The 20,474-nt window shown below is 30.4% G+C and overlaps 2 protein-coding genes and 1 long non-coding RNA gene across 6 annotated transcripts in view; 2 read left to right on the top strand and 1 right to left on the bottom strand.

Moving 5' to 3' along the window:
* Nucleotides 1-629: 629 nt before the first annotated feature.
* LOC132908311 (spindle assembly abnormal protein 6 homolog) lies at nt 630-4,130 on the bottom strand. The gene is made up of 5 exons (XM_060962220.1): nt 4,068-4,130; nt 3,760-3,993; nt 3,124-3,650; nt 2,299-3,047; nt 630-2,068 (listed from the first exon to the last, which is right to left on the bottom strand). Exons 2-5 carry the CDS (start codon nt 3,949-3,951, stop codon nt 1,518-1,520), a joined length of 2,019 nt encoding a protein of 672 aa, XP_060818203.1. The 5' UTR covers nt 3,952-3,993; nt 4,068-4,130; the 3' UTR covers nt 630-1,517.
* Nucleotides 4,131-5,255: 1,125 nt separating this feature from the next.
* The window catches only part of LOC132908334 (inositol-pentakisphosphate 2-kinase), an 82,103-nt gene continuing 66,884 nt past the window's right edge, over nt 5,256-20,474 (top strand). For all 3 annotated transcript variants that reach the window (XM_060962274.1, XM_060962275.1, XM_060962273.1), the window contains exon 1: nt 5,256-5,547. Coding sequence is in view for 1 of the 3 variants with exons in the window: in XM_060962273.1 (XP_060818256.1) it covers nt 5,518-5,547 (30 nt within the window). In the remaining 2 variants the exon portion in view is untranslated. The remainder of the gene's footprint in view (nt 5,548-20,474) is intronic.
* LOC132908352 (uncharacterized) lies at nt 11,688-19,000 on the top strand. 2 transcript variants are annotated; one of them, XR_009658354.1, is made up of 4 exons: nt 11,688-11,784; nt 17,828-18,143; nt 18,226-18,537; nt 18,614-19,000. It is a non-coding gene; the product is annotated as an uncharacterized LOC132908352 (long non-coding RNA). The 2 variants fall into 2 exon arrangements; XR_009658353.1 differs by lacking the exon at nt 11,688-11,784 and adding an exon at nt 17,370-17,450.

The following is a 20,474-nucleotide window of genomic DNA, read 5'->3' as shown; positions in this document are numbered from 1 at the left end:
TGTTATTCTACATATTTTTGATATATTTACAGTTTTTATTATACAGGGTATTTTAAAATGTTGGGAACAAACTTTAGAAGCACATATTAATCATCAAAACAAGCAAAAATGTCTTAATGAGCATGGGTCAAAGAACCATTAATTTTGGAATTACGAGATGTTTAGCGTACAAAAATATAGTGCATAGTAAACCAGTTGCTTCGTAAATGAGATAATATAACGAGTCGAAAACCGCTGCCAAGAGATATATAAGAGAAATGCCGAGGATCTTTCAACATGTGCGCGCTTCTATGAGGAAATATGTCGAAGTGTGTATTAAAATGAACGGAGAACGTATTGAACATATGTATGCTATAAAGGTAATGTTTTACTGATAAAAACATCTTGTAATTCCGAAACTAATGGTTTTTCGACTCCTGTTTATTAAGACCTTTCTGTTTGTTCTCATGACTACATGCTCCTAAAGTTTGTTGTCGATATTTTAGGACGCCCTGTATTTATAAAAATTGTACAATTTGTTGAAGCTTCTAGTTCATTTTATTTGTATTAACATCTTATTTTCGTTATCTATTTTAAAAATACTGAAAACATATTATGTTACATCTGCTAAATACGACTATTTTTAAAAATACCTGATACAAAATACGTACAAATCGCTTTTATTATTACAAAGTTATAAAAAATATACATTTATTTTAAGACAATATTACATGAATTTTACTAAATGTAAATTTATAACAAATCCTGCTAATCTAATTTTATCATAAGACATTCTAATTATTCAATACATTTATTCAGTTTACTAGAGATTAACATAGCTTAAAAAATTTATAACAACTACGATATATACACACTTTAATCTGTACGATAAAAGCTTTCCCAGGTACCTATTTAAAGAATAAGATTATGATTTTATGAACTATAATAACAAACGGTATTTAATTTTGAGACAAAATATTAATTGAATTCTTATATAGCATTTTGTTGATTTAAAATTTGAAATCCACGATAAAGTAGCTATATAAAAACAGTGATGAATTGACACAGTGTTATTAAAAAATATTATGTGCATGTAATGATTAGTAATTAATATTCTATATTATTTGTTATCATATCTGAGATGATTATGCTTCCCAACATTTACCTTTTTTTTTTAGCGAATATAGAAGCAAATTATGTACTTGCAAAAATATAGATTTTTATGATTTTTATTACATTATTATCTTTTAGCAATAAACACCGAATTAAATCACTTAGACATGAAAAATAATAAGAAATGAGTATGTCTATCATTTCCTCATAATACATGCATATAAATTTATAAAAACAATATCTTTAGATATAAAATTCAAAATATGTTTTAACATCATTTGCTTTGCATAACTATTTTGTACTGTTTTCCAACATTAAACTTGAAACAATAACCATTTATCCTATACATAATATATTCTGATATGTTTTTATATGGCATCACAACTTTGATGTATATTACTGGATAGTCTTTGTTGTATATTTAGTCAATGTAATGTTTTAGGAAAATATGCAGATGGTAAAATTGGCTTATCAGATAAACCTGCCCTTCTTAGTCCACTCTGTAGTGTGACACTTGTACTTTTTATCTTTGTACCATTTGGTGGTACAGATGAATTATTATTTTCTACAGCGACTGGTACCAAAGACGAACCTGCGACATTTCCAGATAACTTGTTCAAAGAATTGATACGTTCCATAGGTGTACTTGTACTCGAAATTTGACCACTTTTATTAAACGTTGATATGCCCATTGTATTATCAGTAATACCAACACCCATTGATCGTGCTGTCATACGTGTGGTTTGATTAATATTTGGATTTTGTACAATGGGATTTCTCAGTGGTAATCCAGATAATGCATTCGATTGTACTATATTGGGTGCAGATGTACGTGTTTCATATTTATTACTAATTAATTTATTCGTTCGAGGTAATGTTAAATGAGTTGAAGATGGTACTGTAATTGGTGCTGCTACAGTAGCATTTTGTAGTGGAGATTGGCTATCTGCTAATCGTCGATTTAACCAACTTATTACTGCAAGAATATAGAAGGATAATATTAAATATATAATGCAATCTCTTCTAAGATACTAAAATAGAATACTAAATATTATTTTTCTGAATAATATTAAATATAATAATATTAAATATTACAGAAACAGAAATAATATAACTAATAATATTTAATAATTTAAAATTATTGTTGTGTATATACATCATTAATCAAAAATTTTATAATAAAATGTATTAAAAATACTTAATTACCATTATCATTATTCTTTATTATTTTTTCTTTCTCCTCTAACTGATTCTGTTGAGTTTTGAGCTGTTCTTTCAAATTTTCAATCTCTGTTTTTGCATCTTTTGTTTCTTTCACTAAATTTTCCATTTTGTTTTCTAATTGACCAACTTCTTTTTGTTTAGTATCTAATAACCTTTCTTGTTCAAGTGCTATACTGGTTCTTAATTTTAATTTAGATTTTGTTGAAGCAAGTTCGTTTTGTAATTTTGTTAATATTTCATTAGCTTTAACCAAATCATCACTTAAATTTCGTAAAGAATTTTGTTTGCGTTGTAACTGACCTTCTTTTTCAGTTAGAAGATCTTCAAGGTGCTGTTTTTGTTCTTTGGCAGTTTTTAACATTTCGGTATGTTTGGTAATAAGTATACCTTTATCTTTTAATTCTTGTTCAAGTACAGCAACTTTTGTTCTCAAACTATTTACCGATTTATCTCTGTCATGATAATCTGTATCTAATTTAGAATTTTGTTTTTTCAGTAGATTCAAATCTCTCTGAGTAATATTAAGGTCTTTTTCAAGATTTTGCAGCTGTTTAAGTTGTTCCACATTAGTTGCTTCAAGAAGAGATAACTTATCTTTATACGTTGAATTTTGTGTACGTAATTCTGCCAGTTCAGTATGAAGTTGTTTTATCATTTCTGTATGCCTACGTTCTATTTCTATTTTTTGTTTTTCACTTTGACACTGCCACTCCAACTGTGCTTTGGCAAACCTATCGAAGTTTAAAAATCCTTAATAAATATTTCATGTATATGATCACACATAATTATATAAATGTTGCTACATACTTATCTTTTTCAAGGCCTATTTGTTCTGATGAAAGTATTTGCATTTGACTTTTTTCTGTTATATACTTTTGTTCCAATTGGTCCAACTCCCTAGTTTTTGTTTCTACTTTATTTAATAAGTCATTCAATCTTGTTTCAAGTGCAAGTGCATCTCTATTTTGTTGTAAAATATTTTCTTTCAACTGTTTAATTTTCATGGCCATGTGCGTTTTCAAATCTGAATCACTTGCGGGTGATATATTGAGGCTCAAATGACATAAATGTTTAAAATTATTTGTTTCAACTAATTTTAACATCCATTCTCCACCTTCTTCTGCTAATAACAACAAAAACTTTGGTGGTGCTTTTGATAGATTCGTAGCAGGTATTTGACATTGCTCTAATAAATATATTAGTTGAGTCGCAAAGTTATCAAAATCTACTAATAATCCTTGTTGAGATTTCAAAATTTTGAAATCATCTTCTGTGATGAATAAGGAATAAAGGAAACAAGGATCATCGTCATCTGCTAACAAAACACATAAACTCTGTAATATAAATACGCAATATATTATTAAATAATAAAAATATATCTCCAACTATCGTTTAGTATATCAACAAATTATAGGCTAATGCAAACATTAAAATGTATACTACCTTGCGACATACAGGACTAATACCAGCATGGCTTTCCACATTAACCCTCAGCTCACGTTGACGTTCTTCTTTATTTTGTGGCTTCATATAAACTCGTTGCACTTTAGTATATAATATTTCTACATTGTTCAATTGTAAACCAGAATCACCAGTCACTGCACCACCTATCGAATTATTTAAATAATTCATCATTTGGTTATAGGTTTAATAAACATCTGTTAATCTTGGATCACCCTGTATTTCAAATAATAAGGACGTTTTAATTTTCATTTCATTTGTTAATTTTTCATAAATTATAAAAAGTTTACATGAAAGCTTTCAAATTCTGTAATCTACATATCAAGCCGAGGTACGCGTATTTCTGGTGCTGCCATCTTTTAGAGTTACGCATTACTATGAATGCCCCTCCTATTCACTCCAAATTTTCCAATTAATTTTTTTCACTTATTACATCTAACAATAAATATAATAATTGATTTACTTACAAAAATTAATTTCGTTTTAGTGCTTCTTAAAAATGCTGTATGTTGTTACTGTTCATAATTAATGAAGCAAAATTTATTTAACTGCTATCTTTGTAAATACTAATAACTACTAATAAAAATGTCATAACATATACTTGTGTAGTAAATATGTACATATATATTTACACATATATATACTTATGTAAGTACGTATAAATAATAATATTTAAAAACAGCATTTTTTTAATTTGCATTGACATTTATTTACATATAGAAATATGTGAATTTTATATATGAAATATATTTATATATGTACATATGATATGTACATATATATCAAGATACATATGATATCAAGATATATATATTTTTATATATTAAGGTCCATTTTTATTTTCATTAAACAAATATATAGAATATATATACTTCTTCGTTTATCCAACTTTTATTTTGTATTAGCGTTGTTTTCTAGTTCTCCATAAATAATTAATATGATTTTATTCTATATGTATTAATATTAATATGATTATCAATATATTATAGATTAATACAGCTAGTTATACAATATATACTATAAATAGTACTATATACATATATGCATATAAGTAGTGAAAATTATTTTCTTTCCGCAAGTATGTTATAAATAATATACATGCAATACAGTTAAAGCAATAGACGTTTGAATCCGATCCAAATAGTGGAGCAATGGCGGCTGCATGTAATCGAAGTATATGTGTTCATTATTGTTTTATGTAATTTATACGATAATAATATTTTATTCGACTTCTATATTTAATTCTTCTAAGAAAAATGTTATATTTGTCTTTAGGTTGATATGTATCTAAACTTGTCAGAAAAAGAGCATATGCTTGACTTCTTAAATATATTTTCAACATTTCTAACGGAATTTACTTTACTTTCCCGCGTAATAAAAAACTTCCAAAATTGATTGGCTGACTCTTTTGAAAGCAACCAATAGTATCAAGGATTAAGGATGTGACGTATCGTTTAAAACACTGTACATATACGTCGAGTTGTAACCGCGGTCGCCATGCCATGCGGTTGTTCCGTGATTGACAATTTCGTTCCTGAATGTGTCGTTGAAAAAGTGTTTGTGAAATTATTATCTTTGTTTCAAAAAGAAAAATTTACGGGGTGATAGTGTCGAAAAAGTGAGTGCATAATTACTATGAAGCGACAAGTGACTTTTTTTTGAGAATTAAAACGTCGAGTCTTCACCCTGTCGGTTATATTGTTAGAGGTTGGATATAGCAGCTACAATTTGAATTTGACTATGTATTCAACATATAAACAGAAAAAGAAGGTGAGCTTTCATTTTGTATTAAATATAAATATATTATTCGAGTAATTTTTATTATAACAAACATTAAGTATAAAATTTGTACTTCATGAAAACCTTCGTATCAAGAACACGTCGACCGGTTTGCTCGCAGCGCTCATTTTGTTCATTTTTGATCTGTAACTGACTATCTTGTGCTGCCCTCTAACAGATGTACATGTTTTAATTTCGTATGCAAGTTTTCTAATATTTATTCGTAGATTGTGAATATTTATGCAAATTTATATTTTTATATTTTTATGTACATAATTAAGCAAGTATTTGCGTATTTAAGTCTTCGATAAATACGTAAAATACAAACACATGAGCAAAGTAGTCATAGAACATATGAGTAGTAGATACTGATCATGTAAACAGCTTTGTTCCTTTATGATTTAATCACAAAAATTGGTAAAATTGAAAAATATAAACATGTTATATATGTATATACATATTATACAAATAACGGTTTGATTTAAAACGGTTTAGAAAAAACATTCAATTTTCTCTTTATACAATTTCATTTAATTCAATATAATTCACATAGCATCTTTCTAAAAGTTTCCATTTGAATTTAATCTTTTGTGTGTGAAACTGTTTGGTATATTTTCCTTGCATTTCTATTTAAACTGGAGTTTATTTTAATTTTATTTTTTATTTTATGAATAAATTATACAAAACCTACTCTGTTTGAGATAAAATGACAAATTAAATTGCGAAGTATTCTCCTCAATTTCACCTTATCTATGTTTATGATATATCTATGTCCTTACATACATATACACACGTTAGACTTACCCTTTCTATGTTATGATTATTATTTGATCGTGGAAAAATTAAGTCTCTAATGTGCGCGTACATTATATATACTTATAATTATAATATGACATACGTGCATACAAAACAATATAATCTAATGTAACAATCAAAATTTTAATGTTTATATGATATAGACTGTGAAACATCGACGATGATCTTCACAAAAGTTTAGTGAAGAGTAAAAATATCTAAATAGATTCTACGTACATATTGCTGACAATGAGCTTTTATCTATAGAAATCGGGAATATTATTTGTTTCTCCTTTGCATTGTTCGTTTTCGATACAACATAATCTTAATATCTTCTACCTCGCAGAAACGTAATCATATACATTTGATATATTTGTGATTTGCTAATTTCCTTGAAAATGTAATTGTCAAAATAGATCCTAGAACGATTTCACATTTGTCGTGTGGTTGTCATATTTCTATCACATAGTATGCCCGATCTAGGCAAATAGCGATGCGTGTACATCGTCACAATTTTAAAAAGATTCATCCTTCGAATGGTGCAATACAAACAAGTGAATGATTCTCTTATGAGAAATATAAATCTGCTGAAACGTACAGTGTCACTAATGCGGAATCGTAACCATACCATATTGCATCATTTATTTGCACCAGTCCTTAAACCTGTCGCTATTCGCGTTGTAGTTTGTATTCTTAAGTCACATGTATGCAATTGAGAACACCTAAGAAAAAGATCTTCCTAAGTTAAGTATATTTTTATTGTGTAATTCTTTAAATGAAATAAATTGTAATTAATTTTTCCTATCAAAGCTATTCAATATATATACATTGTATGTATATAATATAGTAATGTACATACAAACATATAATAATACATATTAATTTTGATCGCCTCATGGGAGAATTAAAGCGAGTGGTTCACGTAAAGTAAAGAGATATGCTCATATCGCTGATGTTGCCTTAAGATTTATCAATAGTGCAGCGTAAAGCCAAGGATTCATGAGGAAAACTTATTTTATTGGTCTGTAGTCTATATTGAATCAAGACGTGGCAACAGAGCATCCTTATATATATATACCACGAGCATGTATCTTTCGTGCGAGAGGCCACGGCATTGTAAAATTCCCGATTGGCTTCGAGGTCATCACGCTATCGACCTCCATTTCATATTGACTTTTTTTTCAACATGGATTTGCCGAAACTGATCACTGTGGTATTGCTCCATCGATATTCTTGTCTCGATACGCTAACGACATTAACAGGGAATAAGCACTCACGTACAAGCTCTTCTTTTTATAGTGTACAATTGTTGCTTTCATTTTCCTTTACTTAAAAATTGTCACAAAGAAATTTTATAAAACTGTGATTTACGTGATTTTTTGGAGGTCGTTAAGTCGGATATCGTCGAACATAATTCCTTTTTTAAACAAAAGCGTATGTTTAATCTGTTACTTTAAAAGGCACGCGTTTCACTTCTGAGGCAGTATCTGAAACATCGAGGAATAATCGTAATACATGTAATAATTTAATCTTGTATCTGTACACTTGCAAATTTAGCTTTGCAATTATTTCTTCTATGCGAAGAGTAGCGAACAGAAAGCATATAAAATAATAATATTTTTAGTGATATTATTTTATTTCGAACTTTAAAAGATGAGTAAACTAGTTTTAATCCTTATTTATTAATGAAATATAATTTATCCTGTATTTAATCGTCTCATACTTTTAACTTTCTGTAACTTGGTTGTGTAAGTTTCTTGAAAGAACAGTGCTCATTTATTTCGAAGTTCTTATGCAAAGAATTTATTCTTACAAACGTTTTCATATGTATGATATACTTTTTCGTTGATTGAATTATTTAAGAAATAGGTTTAAAGAAGCATTCTGTAAACTGTTAGTGAGTTCTTAATAAATTATGTATGTATGTTAGTTAAAAAATGTTAATTCATCAAATCTTTTTTTTATGAATTTGTGCAGAAACTGTATTATATACATTATTATATACTGTATTATGTATTATATACATATAAGTTGATATTGATCTTTTCGTTCGTTAAAATTTGTTTTCATTAAATAAATCCTTACTCTTACTAAATTTAGCTTGTATCAGATGATGAGTAGCAGGAAGTCTAGATAGTAATTTTACGCAGTTGAAATTCTAATCACTTCCTGCGAAACTTTGTTCCGTACGCACTATCCTCAATAGCAATGGATATTGGATAATAAGGAATAGAATAGTGTTACAGATAATCAACAGAACTGATTAGACATACAACTGATTAGCATAGTTTCATGCATATATTGCTAAATATTTCTAATCAATGAAAAACCCTAGTTTTTAAGAAAATCAAAATTACTTGCTCAAAAAAACTTGATCAAAGGAAAAGATGTTTATATAAATTCTTTTGATAAATTTATGGACGTCTGTTAAACATTTTTTTTTAACTTAATTGAAAGATTTTGCAAAAGTTACGCATTTATAATAAATAAAAGCAGTAGCAATGAAATTAATAATGATCTTTTGCGAGTTAAAAGTTATTTTAGTTTAAGATCTGATATTTCAAGTACTATGTACATATTATTGATCTGTGAAAATATAAAATTTATCTGTAATAATCAGCAATGCAATATTTATAGATGTTCTTTTGTTGAAATATGGAACATTACGGATTCTTGTAATATGTATTATATAAAACAAGTATTTCTTGAGAATGTCAGAACTGTAATATTTTATCTATTTTTGATTTGATGATTATTTAATTGTTTCAAGTAGTACATACAGGTATAGTATATTTTTAAAATTAGCAATGTATATAAATAGTTCGCTATAATCAAACGATCGTAATGTGCATTGAAAAGATAGATAATTTAAATTCTTGTTATTGTTAATGCAGAAATACTGGAAAATGACATTCCAGTCGATCTATCACAATTTCTCTGACTTTTATAAAACGTGTCAATTATCGATATTGTAATAGCAACAGTGAAAGTAAATACTAAAATCTTTTTCTAGTTATTCCAGAATTTCACTTATTACACATATTGATTTTTTAATGCAAATTAGTGCAATAATCTTTAGCATTTCTGTGTCGTATATAGTCATACACATGCGCGCGTGCGCGCGCGAGCACACACACACACACATATGTACCGTCCTTATTTGATTGAAAGGCTTATTAAAACAGGAGGTTCATCTTGGATAAAAGAAAATGTTTGGTATTTATTAATATATATATTTATATATAATCCTATATTTACCTCGCTGTATCTGAAAAGGACATGGACTAATCGACAAAAATATTTTTTAACGTTGATTAATGTTAGTGATGGTGATGGTAGTCAGATGATGTACTGATCGTTTACTACATCGATCGATACTACTGATAGTTTATATTGAAGATAGTATTGTTAAATAAGATTAATAAATTGACGCACATTTATGGAGATGGTTGTTTTTGAGCCTGGTTGATGCAGAAGGCAACACGGCAAACGAATACATGTCTTCGTCTTCCTCTTCGTGGAAGAAGAAAATGCCGTAGGTCTGTGATTTCCGCTTGGCAACAGCGCACCCGGTTGTCCGTGCTGCCTCGCTGGGTCGAGCCAGTGGCATAATCAAGAGAGGGGAAATACGGTCGTTCGATTCCCTTCTCAAGCCTTCACAAAAAAATACCCGCTGCAGCAGGGTAAACGAGAACTTCTTTTCAGTAATACACTTTTATTTTTCTGAATAATATGTTCAGTACAACATAAAGACTGCAAAAAACTATTCATGCTGATATTATTAACTATTAATCGACTGTAATCGTCATTTAGTTTTATACTAATACAGTTTATAAATACATAGCGATAAAATATTTTTGAGATTATTAAAAATTAATGTTATAAATTATAGGTTTGCCAAAATGCATAATTTTTGTTACTTCAATACATACAGCGAAAAATATTTGTGAATACATTGATATACTAATCACAAATAGTCTCCTATATACGACAATATTAATATACATAATTATATACGTTATACATACATACTTAATTACAATATTTTACTATAATACATATATACTTAATTAAAATATTTTTGTTCGGTTTTATACATTTTTTTAAATTTCCTTTTTGTCTTGCTTTATCATGCTTATATTATATTAAATAGTTCTTACAATTGTATTAAATTTTCAAATTTCTCTTTTCTAAACTTTGACACTATACCCATGTTTTCTACTTGGATACATTGTTCCGTAATTTTACCAAGAACTGCAAATTGACCAGTTTCCATTATATATATCTGTTGCTTTATACCTTATACATATTTGCTTCATGATAGTTACGCTACTGAGTCGAGTATCCTCCTCTTTACCTTGTCCCCTCCTTTGCACACTGTATCAGAGGCTTTCACGCGTCTCTCTTACACACTGGCTTCTGTCTTTCTCTCTCTCTTCCCAGCTCTCTTCTCTTATCTCTTCCTTTCTCCCCTCTCTATGTTCACTTTTTTTTACTCCCCATTTCCCTCCATGTCTGGTCGGTGGCCATTTTTCTCTGCTTGACAGAAATTCGGCAACGCTGTATACACGATATACGCTTGCACACACAAAGAGTATCAGAAAGCATTGTTGTACATGTATATACTTGGGTTTTGTTTACAATTAGTTTACATGTAGTACCTACATATCTAAGGATTGAATTGAAATATTTTAACTTAAAGTCGCTGTGAGTTGATAACGACAGTTGACTGTTATCAGAATTTCTCTACGTTATGGAGCGAAAACATGACAATATATTACTTGCGTAGTGACTTGTTGTTAGCGTATTCAGACATAATGTTACTTTCTTCTTTCTATTATACATCCTATACATTCTGAGCGATATTGCTATTGCTTACTATTGTTTTACTATGAAGAACGTTGAATTTTGAAACAATGATGAAGCTGCCGAAGAATTTATTTACGTTAATAAGTAGATGACTAATGAAATAGAGATTTAATAAAATATAAGTATAAAACAAATGACAAGAAAATTTTCATTGGTTATACAAGTGTGTACCGAGTTTCTGACTGGTTTGTACCTGGACGACGTTTTTAAAAAAAAATTCACTGTGTTATTACGTTGCGTAACGGGCCTTAACCCTCAAGCCTGAAGCGGTAGAGGCAGCGCAGGTCTGACTCGCCGCCTCGCTGTTCGCCTCTCTGGTTTTCCCTTCACTCTGCGGTGCGGTGCCCCACTCATCTTCCGAGACCCTCCGATTCCCAACTCTGCTGCTTGCCTCTCTTCGCTTCAACGGAGCGTCCAACGTGTGTCTCGACATGACGCGACGTTCCCTTCTGTCTATCTACTCTGTAGTTTCCCCTCCAGCTGTGAACCCTGGTCTTTCTATACAATTTTCCCATGCCTTCCCATGCTGCGCCCCTCTACATATGCATACATTCATATACACACGTAAGTAAGAATGTGTTGCACGCTGCATATAAAACACTCGCATATGTGTCTGGCAAAATTACTTTTTTTGACCGTTTAAAATTTTTCTACAATTTCTGCGGTATTGTATTTTTACATTATATACCGTAGTATATATGCATATCGCAATCGCAATGTTATCTAAATTTCACTTTACAAACTGAGTTACATACATATATGAATAAAATAATAGTTTATCCCTGTGGTTCTTCATTGTGCTTTTCTCGAAGTAACTAGTTTCGAGTGCCTGTTTCTGTGCAGATTAGAATGCGGTGATAAAATTCGCGGTCGATCCGATTGAAACGAGCTTTCGAATAGATAGCAAGTAGGTGTATACGAAGAACCGGTTTGTTTGTAGCATGTACATGATAAATCTATAAATCTCTTTTGGTTCGGGATTTCCTCGTTATTATTGGCTAAGACCTAAGACAGCAAAGTAGGTTCTCAATTCCCAGAAATGACGCTACCATGTTGGTTACGGCGCGGCACGCGGTAAAGAGTCATAGTATCACATAATACAATTTTATCATTAACTGTAGGTGTTTTTAGCCCAGAATAACGAGTGGTTTTAGATAATATGAGAATTATCGATAATATACATAATTCATTTATATTATATTATCGACATTTGTAACGTATTTTCTAGCATTCTTGGATTAGATCTTTTTTTTTCGTAATATTACATTCATTTATAGTTTAAGATATTCCAGATATACTGCGTATTGAGCGTAGGCTGGCAGATAAAGCCTAAGCCTTGGACATAAATGGACTTGTATTTCTCATTTTTATTTTGATAACGTATATACACACTTTTATCACCTTCAATTGTGTGTTTATCATCCGATTAATTGCTTCTCTGTCTCTGCAACTGTTTACGCTCGTTTTCGTTGCGCCCATGTAAGATTTTACACGCATTATACTTGTTTTTCAGTTGATATGCCTTCTTTTATCGAAGTCATCCTATTTTTCAACTACGTAATTAGTAACATACGTAGTTCGTTCAAATACTACTTCGATGGCGATATTTACGAAAATCAGTTTTTAAATTTAGTTGCATAATCAGTTTTTACAAACTATGTACTTATTACAATTATTATAATTATGGTTATAGTTATAAGCATTTTTGTTTGGTAATATTGGTTCCAAGTTAAAATAAATAAAAACTAGGAGGAACATGAAATTAAACTCAACTTGAACTCAAGATTCAAAGTACGTATACGAGCAAGAGTACATAATATGTGTTTTCAAAGGAAGGGCGATAAAAGAAGCTCTCTCGACCTCGCAATTCGACCTCGTTTCACTACGCCGTTTCTCATCCTGTGGTGCGGTGTGCGGCCTCGTTCTCTCTCGTGTTTTTCTTGTTGTTGTTCTTGATGTTTCTTGCTCAAAAAAAAAAAAAAAAAAAAAAAAAAAAAAAAAAAAAAAAAAAAAAAAAAAAAAAAAAAAAAAAGGAAAAGAAAGAAAAGAAAATTCTGCCAAACGACTTTTTCCATTTTTAAGGCGTCATGGATTTTAAATTCTAAGTTTTAAGCTCTTAAAGCGATGAAAATGGAAACCATATAACAATCGAAGCCTAACTTACTTTTAAGACATCTATTGTATTAGTGGTTTGTCTACACACTATGCTATTATAGCGTATACTACTTAGACAGTTTTAATTTTGATACCAGACATACGATAGCAGTATAAATTAGCGTGTTTAACGTTTAGACATACACATTAATATAAAATCTTAAAGCATTTAAAACCATGAAGTCAATGATATTGAGAAAAAAATAGCAAGATGATGTAACAACGGTAGGCTCCACCGGTCCTATAACGGAAATGGTTATAACGATCATGGTTATGGCAAAAGCATAACTTGGCCACTACTATTTTTCACCATTGTTATGTTATATCTCACGAAATAATCGCAGATGTATATTTTCTATTTACCTTGTTAGATGTTATCGCTTGTACTATCTAAAGTCTAAACAAGTGTTACGTTAAAATTTTTGAGGACAGTATCAAAGTAACGAATTCTTTTTTGCATGATTTTAATCTAATAAAGGGAGATTTATGTATGTTTAGCAAATAATGATTTATGAAACTTGAAATATTATAATATACATGACACAGAATTGTAATATTTAGTTTTAATTAACGGATAATCAACACACATGGAAAACTAGGAAATGTTCATATATATATATTATTTTCCTGTTGCGAAGGGCTATATAATTAGAGATACATAACAATGTTGTGTATGCTGTTTGCATGCGCAGAGTAACATATGTTCTACACGTACCGTGTACTTAAACATTTCATACTATTTTACAAAAGAAAGCACTAATTAATAAGAATCATATATATTAGAAATTATTTGTAGTGAATATTTACTTTATTATTTAAACTATATCCTTTACTGTTTCAAATACTAGTTCTTTCGAATACTAATGATACCTTTGAATACTTTGAACGTATTTTATTTGAATGCTAATATGCATATTGTTAGTAGTTAGTTACTTCGAAACAATATTGCATATTTCTTTATGATATAAACAATAATAACTAATTCTTACTCTACATAATGAAATCTTATAATCTTCGATTAATTTTGAGTTATAGTTCGCATTTTGAAAAGATGTTTTATGAAGTTCTATGTTTGGTTCGTGGAACAACGGAGAAAAACTGATCTGAATGAGAATGTCAGTGAGTGAATTCAGTGAATTTTCACGATCGCTGGTATATATAAGTAGTACTGGTTCCTGGTGCGTCATGGAACGGTGGTCACGAGGTTGGCTAGAGTCAGAATATAGGAAGGAAGGTAGGTGGTAGTCGATGCGCATGTGCGCGCTTATGTTCAGACTGTGTGTGCATCCGTGCGTGCGTCATATAGGCTTGTTGTTCGCCGTCACCGTGCTGTGCGCTATGTCTCTTTCTATTCTCTGGGGAGACAGAGCTCCAGCGACCAGCTGTCTCTGCAATTCTGCATTCTACAGTCTACTTTTATTTGTTCCCTACTGCTTGTCCCTTCACCGCGTCTCTCTTTTTATCGTATCTCTTTTTACCACGAGTCGAGTCGAGCCGCGATCATTCACGCGTACAGAGACTCTCGTCCCACGTAATTCTACTACTTATTCAAAGGGTGCGCTCTTAGAAAACATCCTATCTAGTATAGTATACCTATACTATTATAAATATGAAGAGATTTGCGCTCCTGTTCTGGCCGTTCATCAGCCTAGTATAACCACCAGCCTTTGATGTTTAATTATATCTTGTTTACTTGTGTAGGATCACATCAATACCGAGCGTGATTCATAATTGGAGAAGTTGTCAAATCTCCTTAAAATACTGTAGCATTAAAATGCTATCGTCATTGCTATCAGGAACCTCTTCATGTATAATTTCCAAGAGAAAAAACAAAATCGAGAAAAATTCAAGTAGAAACGGAACTCATTGCATCTAATAGATTAGTGTTTGCTAATTAAATATACTCATAATCAATTTAAGAATAAATTTTTTCAGTTTACGTAGATACTACCAGCTGAATGAATATGCGTAATATTTAACGTGTGTCTTATTATAAATGTGTATAAATAATGCGTATTATTATAAATTGTTCATCAATTGTTTTCTAAAATAAACATTTATTATTTACTATGGTATGTAGCATAAAGTGAGTCGAGGTTGTGCTACTTGTTCAAGTTGTGCATTAGGGATGTAATATGTATATAATAAGTAGGTTAATAACAAACTCATAAACTGATGTAGAATCGATGTGACAGCGTCCTATTTTTTGACTCTCAGGACATAGTGATAAACTTTACCAAACACCTGGAGCGTGTAATGCAATAAGCGATCTCTCGTAACGATATCAGCTGCCGCTCTTAATTTTAATGTAACTGAACGTACACTATGTACTTATATACTCATAAAAATTCATTTTTGACAATAGTAATATAACATCTGCTTGGAATGACGAAATGAGGAACATATATCTATATATTGAGTATTATATGTAATATAATGTTATATTTGAGTTCGATACATTAAGAATTTGTTTATAGGTATATTGATTATCAATTTTTCGCCACCTAATTTGTTTTATTTCCCTTTATTTTATGAAAAAGTTAATAAAAATAATAAAAGAAATTTTTCTGTAGCAAATATCAATATTGTAGACATACAAAGGATTTAAGTATCTACATAGTGTGTGTGTGTGTGTGTGTGTGTGTGTGTGTGTGTAAAACTTTAATACAACTTATTGCAACATATATATATAAAATATAGAATCCTTTATCAATATACGTAAATACTACGTAATAGTTTGCCAGAATTTATTGGAAACAGGAGTAGGAAATATAGAACGTATCTTCTCAAATTTACGAAATAGAAGAATGCAGCTGATTGAATATAGGTACGTACGACGCCGCGCACTTTCATTTTGTTTTGTAAATGGCTAATGCCATGCGTAATTTTTTGATAAACCGGTTGCAATGAGATAAAACAGGAGTAGAACAAGCTCTACATTATACCGGTGATTTGTAGAAGTTGCTCGTCATTATTAAAGATGCTTCGTCCGCGCTGCTTAGTATTATTCTCAGTCTTTATAACCGTGTATGTATTTATATATGTATGTACAATGTACATATGTGTATCGCCAAGTAACTTGAAAGTTGCTTATACATGTACATATACATATGTTGGTCATAAGTCACTTTGATTAATTTCTAGCGAATTTCACAAGTGAGTTTTATTAAAGTGTATAAATTAATGGGAAATTGATGACTGATATAATTTTTTCGATGTCAATGAGATTTACTTATATAGACGTATCTAGTTTACGAAATTATTACGAATTTTCTATTAAAAAATTTGTTTTTCAAAAATATTTTTACATAATTAATTTATGTAAAGAGTATAGGCGGTGCATTTCATAAAAAATGAAACATTAAATATAAAAATGATATGATTTTTTCAATAAGAAATTCCCATGAATTTCATTTTACAAGTATTTTTATATTAGAAATAAATATAATGATGCTACTAATATGTAGTACTTACCATTTAAAAGGAGTATGCTTACCATAATATTTAGTCTTTCGAAACAAAATAATGATTTCCTCTGATATTGTTTTCTTATCACCAAAAAAAGATGAAATTTAAAAGATGATTAAGCTAGGTTATTCGTATAACGGTAGATTACTTGTGGTGGTTAGTTTTATTTTCGTTACTACTACTGTGAGAGATAAAAATAAAAATGTAACTACTCAAACAATCACGTAAAGTTCACTATGGGACATACGCATAAAAACGATGTTGTAAAAGATTAGGAGAATGTTATTACGTTTAAATTACATTACTATTGAATACCTACAATCAGTAAAATCTTTTCGACTAGTCTTTTTTGAAATGACCAGGATGAAAAGGTAAAACTGTGGAAAGTTGAATGGAAACTGATATGTGCAAGCGTGCATTGAGCAAGCAGAGCTCAAATGTTGCCCGAAACATGGCTGTCCGTTCCGTTGTTCGAAGCTATATTGTAGGAGTATCTACAATCTGAACAGTCCTGACAGATGTTACAGCATGTTACATGGTACGCAAATTGCACAACGATACAATAATATCTTGATTTTTTATTTACAAACATTTACGAAAGGACAAAGGTTCGTGCACGAAAATTTCATTGTTTCCAAAGGCTTTTTCTTTTGTAATTTACACAGATACTATATTTTATTCTTATACTCGATTTTATGTGTTAGTGGAAAGGAGGTCGAGGTTAAAAAAGAGAGTACAATTTTTTAGTTTAGAAGTTAGTAAGTTTAGAAGCTAAGTAAGTGTATAAGTACAAGCAAAGTTCATTATTTCTCTATTTGATAATTAATATTTATTTTAAAAATATTATTCTTACCAATAGACATTAATGATGTTTCAGAAATCTTTCCTACGTAGTTCAATTATAAATAGTTTTGTATGAATATTCGCTCTATATAAACGAACGTACAGCAGATGTTTTTCAGTATTATGTATCTTACATTTACAGAGTTGGATAAGCGCAGAAGGATCGGTAAGGAAGGGTGAAAGTAGAAATGAGGAGGGGCAGGTTTGTAGGAGTAGGAAGGGCGCTCCAGTTACTTGGTTCTACCTTCTACCCACGCTCCTGACCCACAAGAAATTGAGTGGAGGCACCACTTCCTGTCATATTCATGTCATTTAGCAGCCTCTGTCGATTGCTTGATAGTGCTTATTTCCTATTTTTCCTTTTTTATCACACGTCAGCCATAATTCTTCGATGAAGTTAACTGCGAAACTTATAACCATCGATAGGAAACAAGATAAATATTCTGCACTAATGCAAAGTAAGGGAAACAAATATATATATATATGACTTAATAAAATTTATAATACAAATTAAAAAGATACTTGCTATCATATTTTCAGATTATTGTTACGTACATATCGTACATTCTTATAATTTCCCAAATTTTTTACTTTGAGTAAATATAAGAATAGAAAATACAAGGATAGGACAATATTTTATTAAAAACAAATGAACTGTAAAAATACAAACAAATTAGTCTTGCTTTTTATTTTAATTTCTGTAAATGTGTTTTGTCCAAGTTGAACAAAATTTTATGTAAACGATGAAACTTGTATATTCTAGTAAAATTCAGAGCTATAATTCGTTAAAAGGTAATTAATGGAATGGAAACTACACTGACTTTAACTATACTAATTTAACTATGTTAAAAGGTAATAAAAGATATAAGAATAATTTATCAACGAACTATTTGCCGAACCCTATTTGCAACTTTCCATTTCCACGTAGTAGAATGTCCCGTAATCGTTTTGAATCGCTATTAGTAAACTTGCATTTTGCAAATAACGAAACTATAGAACAGAAAAGCAGACTTGGAAAAGTTTTACCACTTATAAACATATTGATAGATAATTACCAAAAAATTTTTTCACCAGGCAAAGATATTGTAGTCGACGAATCAATGGTTCCTTGGAGAGGACGACTAACATTCCGGGAATACATACCGACGAAATCACATAAGTATGGTATAAAACTATTCAAACTGTGTTCCACCGAAGGTTACGCATGGTCTGCAAAAGTATATTACGGACGAGATATCACTGGAAGTAAGCAAGTTGGCATAGTTGAAAACGTCTGCATTGAACTTGCAGATAAATTGCTAAATGAAGGACGAACTTTGTTTTAAATTTTAGAACGCATGTCGTTGGAACTGTACGGTACAACAAAAAATATATGCCCAATTTCGTAATGTCATACCAGTTGAAGAGAGGTGAAATGATATCACGAGAAGATAAGAACGGTATTGTGATGGTCAAACGGAGAGATGTTCGAGATGTTAGAATATTGTCAATAAAACATACACCCATTATGATTTCAATCTCAAATTCTACATATCGTGGACGTCCTCCGATATAGAAACCTTTGGCGATAATTGTATACAATAATGGAAAAACTGGTATCGACAGAAGTGACCAGTTGGTCTCATATCCCACTACAATACGGAATAGCATCAAGTGGTATCGGGAATTAGCACTATATTTATTCTTAGGAACAACTATAGTAAATGCTCATATTGTGTACCAAACAGCCACAAACAGAAAAATACAGATAAGAAAATTTCGGGAAATTCTCGTTTCCGAATGGTCCGATGTGTCCTCGGAAAATGCTGTGCTCGACAACCATCGGAAGAAACCGAAGAAGGTGTCCCACCATTTGGAGATTCGTAAGAATCAACAAGGCAAGCCTGTAAGAAGGATGTGCGCCCTATGTTACGAGAAGTAGAGGCAAACTATCACACGCCAAGAAGCGAGAAAAAACGTAAAAAAAACTACAACATATTGTTCGAAGTGTTCAAAATCACTGCAAATGTGTTTGGAATGTTTTAACAAATACCATGCGACATAACATAATGTAACATTTCATCCAGAATATAAATTAATGAAAAGTATGGTATAATGTGTTTTTAATGCTTTTGTTGTATATCTTATATATAATATCCTATATTTAATTAACTTGAATAAGAAGCATGCCACGGAAGCATGCCCGTCTCCCGTGGCGCCTGACGTGGCGACCGACGTGTTAAGATTATTGCGGATCCGAGTAAATATGTTTAAACAGTTGGTGGCCATCTTGACCGAAAGATGGATTATAGTATATGATAGGGTCACGGGACGTAACAACGCTTGTTTAAGAATCCTAATTTATTCTGATTATGTATCTTTCTTTTATTCTGTATGCAGGATTAAAAAGATTAATTTCATTTTATTATTACTAAATTGCAGATTTCCATGAATTTAATGGGAAATTTAAAGATGTACGAATGTACGTACATAAATACATATAATATATAAGAGTACATAAAATATCTGACATGTATCACTTATAATAATATTCAGTACATGAAACGAATCCATATTTAAGTTGTATTTCTATAGTCTTATTTACAAAAATCTGAAGTTCTATAAATAAATCAGGATCTCGTATCATTTATCTATCTATCTAAATATCTATCTATCTAAATATCAAAGTACCTAGATATGTGTATTATTGTGTATAACGGTACAGAAATCACACGTCGTTTCAGAGAACCTGTAACTTTGAAAGATTCTGCCGTAGGAGATTCACAAAAATGACATCCAGTTTATATGTA

The sequence above is a fragment of the Bombus pascuorum genome, chromosome 6 (assembly GCF_905332965.1).
Source record: "Bombus pascuorum chromosome 6, iyBomPasc1.1, whole genome shotgun sequence".
In the NCBI taxonomy this organism is placed as follows: Eukaryota; Metazoa; Arthropoda; class Insecta; order Hymenoptera; family Apidae; genus Bombus; species Bombus pascuorum.
Note: the sequence above shows the minus strand (reverse complement) of the source record. Positions and strands in the feature narration are given on the sequence as shown.